The sequence below is a fragment of the Perkinsus marinus genome (assembly GCF_000006405.1).
Source record: "Perkinsus marinus ATCC 50983 genomic scaffold scf_1104296944428, whole genome shotgun sequence".
Lineage (NCBI taxonomy): Eukaryota > Perkinsozoa > Perkinsida > Perkinsidae > Perkinsus > Perkinsus marinus.
Genome location: NW_003211397.1, coordinates 683,430 through 689,429, shown reverse-complemented (window position 1 = coordinate 689,429; position 6,000 = coordinate 683,430). Strand labels below are relative to the sequence as shown.

Here is a 6,000-nt window from a genome sequence, read left to right as displayed (position 1 = left end):
CGGGTGGGGCGGGTATGCCACCGCAAGATACGCTTCGGTACAATGAATTTCTCCGGGTGGGGCAGCTATGCCACCGCAAGATACGCCCTGACACGATCAGCTTCTCCAGTTGGGGCGGCTATGCCACCTCAAGGTACGCTTCCCTACAATGAACTTCCTCCAGTTGGGGCGGCTATGCCACCTCAAGATACGCTTCGGTACAGTGAATTTCTCCGAGCGGGGCGGCTATGCCACTCCAAGATACGCCTGCAATCGCGCAGGCTCATGAGATGGGAAGCTCCACACGACCGAACGAACACCAATTTCGACGAATCAATAAGTCAATATCGCTGTTATTTAGACTGAGTCCGCTCTTTTAGGGGCCGATATGCCACATCTCGGAACTGTTCAAAAGATACAAGTAGCTCAAGAGCGCCGGATTCCCCATCACTTGCGCTCACGAGTCGTGTCGGCTCTCGGCTGTGCCGCATAATTTAATGGCTATAACTGGTCAGATGCTTCACCGATAAATTTATCCGAACGCCTTCATGTCTAGTCAACTCACAAATTTACCGTAGTGAGAAAAAAATGAAAACCGTTGAGGAGCCGTAAGATTTTCAAGATGAACTATTGTCCCCCCAACTTCGCAGTTACTCAGCTTTGTCCAGCCAGCCGTCAAGTAGCGCTGATGGACGAGATAAATACCCCGCTGAAAGGTCTGCAGGATATATGCAAGGATAAAGGACTCCAGTTACTGGAGTCCAGTAGCGGATGGGGAGGGGCTCAATGGGAATTACTGAGACGAGTCTTCTTTCTGATTGAATCCTCCTGAGAACAATGCTGGTCCTATCCATGGTGCTACAAGCATTGTTTCTGAAAAGATTGTATCACCATTCTATTCTACTGGTGGTCTCCTGCTCGTCCTAGACGCACAAAAAAGATTATGGTAGCGTTCTAACAGTATTGGAGACACCTGTCATCGCCTGCCAGTACTAGTACATCTATCTCTAGATACGCGGTTCAGGAGATAACCGTTTACACAGAAAGGAACGGTGCCTCGATCTTTGCTTTCGCTGTAATGATTTTATAGTTGACCATCTCCGAGCCACTAGTCAGTCTTAGCGTCCGTCTGCGTTCGACAGGGACAGTCATAGTGGCAGTGAGATTTCCCTAGAGGATTCTCGGGGTTTGCCAATACCCCTCACACTTCTATATTATTCCCACTCAAAGCCGAGATATCCGGTCAGGGTTATTGGTCGTAAATATGTACTTATATCCTGCTTGATCGAGTATAATACCGCTCATGCTGAGGAGGGAGGTGCTCTTAACGCGGATGGAGCAAAGACACTTCTTCAAGGGCTCGCATGTGCTTCTTGTGGTTCGATGGGTTTAAGGTTCGTCTAGGAAGATCGTCACCACGACTAAGAAATCTGAGGGTGCTTCTGTGTCTCAGAATACAACGAAGACAGTCATTTCTACTAGTGCCGCTTCTGACGCCGCTCGGGCAGGTCTCTCGGAAGAATATGTCTGCATTGTCCGATTGTGCACTTACTCCTGCACTTACTACGGGCGTAAGATGATAAACTTCCGCTGTATTATCCCTTATTATACACAGGGAATATGCGCGGATTTGAATGGGACTTACTGGTAGGATCACTTGTATTGCAGAAAGAACGGAGGCTGAAGCAGGCCAAACGTGAAGTACTCCGGAAAGATTTGCGCGGTGCTACGCAAGTGCTACTCAAATCTGTTGTATCCAATCCAAGAGATTGGATACAACAGATTTGGAACGGAAACGGTTGAAGATAAGAAACTAGATCGAGCACTACGATTTGGTATGGCTAATAAAGAGAGCGAGCAAGCGAAAAGAAAGGCTCGGTGGGATTTCCATGTACAGTCACTTGGTGGTGGCGATGTGCCTACGTAGATCTGAGAGGTTTGGGAACGGCGCTAAAGGAATTGAGGATCTTGATGAGGAGACTGCGAGGAAGCTTGAAAGAGCACAGAGGTGATAGTGCAGAGACGGTGGTGAAGGGGAAGATGATTGTCCAGGTTCGGCTTGGTTACTGCCGACACTGAAGCTGAGAAGAAGCGAATGAGGAGTCTGCGATTTGGTACGTAAGTTGATGATGAGTGGTAACCAACGCCCCCTTCAATGCTTCCAACTTCATCGGTCTTGTATTGTTGCGTCGTGATGAGAGCTGAAGAGAGCTGAAGAGAGGGGAGTTGATGGCGTCGAGGCTTAGTTCCTTCATAAGGGGGGGGACTATAACAAGGTGGAATTTTATGACGTATCTTCCCCTCTGAAACCGAACTCGTTCCATGAACTGACAAGCTCTCCCTTGTACGGAGGTGTGGTGAAGCTATGAGCGTACTTGGTAGTCTCATCCCCAGATACCATGGCATTGTTCATGGTGAAGGTGTGATCTTCGTCACAGATGGGGCGAAGATATCTCTCACTGCCCCCCTCATCAGGAGGGGCAGTGAGAGAAATATGAATATCTTCATTCACATTTGTAAGAGAAAAGTCACTACCCGGATTTGAACCGGGGTTGTCACGGCCACAACGTGACGTCCTAACCACTAGACGATAGCGACTTAATATTAAAGCGTTCAGGGGTGCTTCTACACACCCCGTATATTACTCACAGTTTATCGATGCTACTCCGTCGCTCAGAGCAATATCCTTGCGGATCCCTAACTCTGTGCATGTGGGCAGAGACACCCCGACGAGAGACCCATCAGTTTAACGCCATCTAAACAACCAACCGGTCGGACATCGGCAGCCTTCTCAGACATCGCGACTATACTAATATGCTTCGAATTTTCAATAATAACGCAATTTTCTCTTACATAGTGAAACAATATTTAGTTCGTAGTCGTGACATATTCTCATTGTGTGTTCGGATTCTTCTTGGCAGTTGTGACGAGCAGCCCGCTGATTTACAGACTGTCACTCTCAGAGGAACTCGCAACCCAACAAAACTACTCGTGGAGACACTAATATCATTAGTAGTAGCTACGCCTCAATACACAGGCGAGGGAAATAGTAACACTTCAAGTGAGGATAGGCTTTACTTTGGATAAAAGATACAAGCGCTGATCATCTTGAACACAATCATATACGTGCACTACTAGGAACAACAATAACAAACTGCCGACTGGTTCGGTACATATCAATACTTGAATGGGTTGATTACGGGTAGAAATAGTAATAGTGTGCGACGCACAATGAGTGGAGTTTACCACTTCCGGTGGGCTAGACACTTGTCACTAATACTCGATCGAACTCGAGATATTTCGGGCTCATCGAAGACGTCGTCAGAAACGTCAAAGTTTGTCAGTGGATCCGATACGGACTTCGGGAAGGGAGACGAAGTTGACTTCACGTAAAATGGTGGTGGTGGTGGAGGTGTAATGAACTCCTGAATACAAAAATCTTCGCTGTGCGCACATAGGAGTATCTTTGGCACCTCTGGCGGGCTATAATAGTATCTTCCAGATATTTCAGGAGGTGGTAGAGGCACTCCTACTCTTGGAAGCACCACAGGGCCGGGACGGACTGGGGGAGTATCTAGGGACGATAAACGAGTTGGAATATGCACATGCTGAACTGCACTTGATGACGACAATTGCGGAATTTCTGAGGAAATATGGGAAAATTCTTGTCTACGAAGCGGTTATAAGTATCATCTCTTTCCTCTTCAAAAACTATCTACTGTGTGATTGGCTATCGATTGCTTCAATTTCAGAGAGGCGCTGTCCTTGTCGAAAAAAAATCGGATTCGCTCAGGAGAATGGCAAGTTCCTTATGATTCAGCACATGCACTGCCCCGACTTACACACTGCGCCTTTCCGAACGGGAACTTGGACTCGGTGTTAGAACCTACACATCAAATATGTAAACTTACGAGGATAAGAGAAGTGCACGTACAGGAGCATATGAAGAACGTGAAGTAACGACAAAGCCGGGAGGCGTCGCTCCGCTGTACTCACTGGCTGGGTAGTATGAATAATCGCCGTTAACGGGCACCATACGACGCTGGTTGTCTCTGAAGGTAGCACGAGATGTCAGTCATGTTCGCCTTCGATGAGCTTATGCTTTCCACATGTATATATGATGAAACACTGTATAGATATAAACCATATATTGACGTCTATCATTTTATATTATGAGAAAATTAAGAGCAGCTATACTCCTATTTTTTCTGCCACTTATCCATCTGATCAACGCTTGACTGATGAGAACAGGGATACTACGAGTAAATCAAAAGGAAAGTAAGAAAAAAGTGAAAACTGTACCGTTTCTGGCGGTCGTGATACTCCAATGCTGTTTTTCACGGAGCTTTACACTCCAACGCTTCCACGAAATTCAAAATTTTGTTCGAAATTTTGTTCATTCTTTGAATCAGCCTCAATTTTGCTCTACGTCTTGCCACCTATACCTACCTCGCGCGCTGTCTCCTCCTTTTCTGAAGATCATAAAGCTGCGTCAACGGGGCGACATCAGTAGCCGTAGCAATACTACTCACCGACCTTTTAGTGGACGATAGACTTCTTTGAGAATTTGCTACTCTATTCGCCATGGAATTGAAATAAACACCTTCGATAAAACTAGGAAATCTCGCCCAAGCCGCGCCATGTGGAACATATCTATAATAGGGTTTTATTTCTGCTCCCGTGAACCACTCCTCCTTCAACAAGGCGGACAAACGACAATATAGGAGTATAGCTACGGACCATGCAGTAGAATCAGACCTGATATATGTATGAAAAAATATCAGACAACCACTCCTTACTCGAAAGGGTTTATTATAGAGTTCATTCGAACCCCCCGTATCATACACCGTATTTTAGCAATCGAAAAATCGAAATTAATCGCAAGTCACTGAGAAACCCTCCCATTTCCCATTTTACCAAAATTTGAGCGAAAATCGCCAAAAAACTCATTTTTCCCATTTTTCTCTGCATGGAATTTCTCAACGACCCCACAGAATTAACTCAACATTCAAGTATAAGAGACAACCAATGATAACAGATGATGTCATGACATGAAGCTATCGCGCTCGCCCGGGAGGTAGTTGTATTTCGATGCCTCTGAAGAGCAGTGTGGGAAAATTTGCATATGTTCTTATATATATGTCGGTAACAAAACGAGGATTCTGAGAAAACTTGGGAAAAATCTCATTAATTTCTGTACATTTCTACCCGAATTTGTATGTAAACGGCTACTATAATTAGTGAGGAAACGGAAATTCTGAGAAAACTTGGGAAAAAATTTTTCCTTGATTCCTCCACATTTTCACCCGAAATTATATGTAAACTTCTACTATAGTTAGTGAAGGGAACTCCTGAGCTCAGCTGAAGAAAGCGAACATATATATTCCAACACTGCTGAAGATATTACAAATATCGACATATTTTGAATCTTACCAACCAAATAAGAACATCCCCTCGTTTTACTTGGCAATTCTGTTGTTGATTTCATCGAGGCGAACAGCCCTGTGTATTGATTCTCGACACTGCGGGCAATACGGATGGTCTGAAGCATAGCATACAAGTACTATACTAATTGATCTATCGGGAGTTTGATGCGGCCAACCAAACTCCCAGTGTATACTTATTATAAAAAATACATTCATCATGTTGAGAGATTATATAGCCAGAAATTAAATTTAATGCATTTGCATGAAAAAACAACATACATAGTGGATAGTATGAAGGGACCGACCTGACCGTTTTATAGCGGTGATACAGCTGATACACATCCCACCGTGAGCACAAGGGAGGACGACAGAGTTACCAGGAGCATCCTGAAACACGTAAAGCATATAGAAAAGTAATAGCCTAATGGAAGCGGGCCGCTTTACAAACCCCTGTGATCCAGGTTCGAATCCCAGTAACGGCTTACACGTCCTGCTATTCCCCAATTGGATGAGAAAAGACAAAAAAGAAGGGAGACAATCGGAAATCGGTGAAGTACTATATACCAAAATATACTCTGTCACGGCGATTCACTCC

General features: G+C 45.0%; 1 protein-coding gene and 1 non-coding gene across 2 annotated transcripts; one reads left to right on the top strand and one right to left on the bottom strand.

Moving 5' to 3' along the window:
- Window positions 1-1,816: 1,816 nt before the first annotated feature.
- On the top strand, window positions 1,817-2,101 carry Pmar_PMAR019221 (hypothetical protein; the record flags this gene model as incomplete). The annotated part of the gene is made up of 3 exons (XM_002780273.1): window positions 1,817-1,857; window positions 1,907-1,987; window positions 2,032-2,101. The coding sequence occupies 3 exons, from the start codon at window positions 1,817-1,819 to the stop codon at window positions 2,099-2,101; spliced, it is 192 nt and encodes a 63-aa protein (XP_002780319.1).
- A 404-nt stretch (window positions 2,102-2,505) lies between these two features.
- Pmar_PMAR019220 lies at window positions 2,506-2,577 on the bottom strand. The gene has a single exon. It is a non-coding gene; the product is annotated as a tRNA-His (tRNA).
- Between the last annotated feature and the right edge of the window lie 3,423 nt (window positions 2,578-6,000).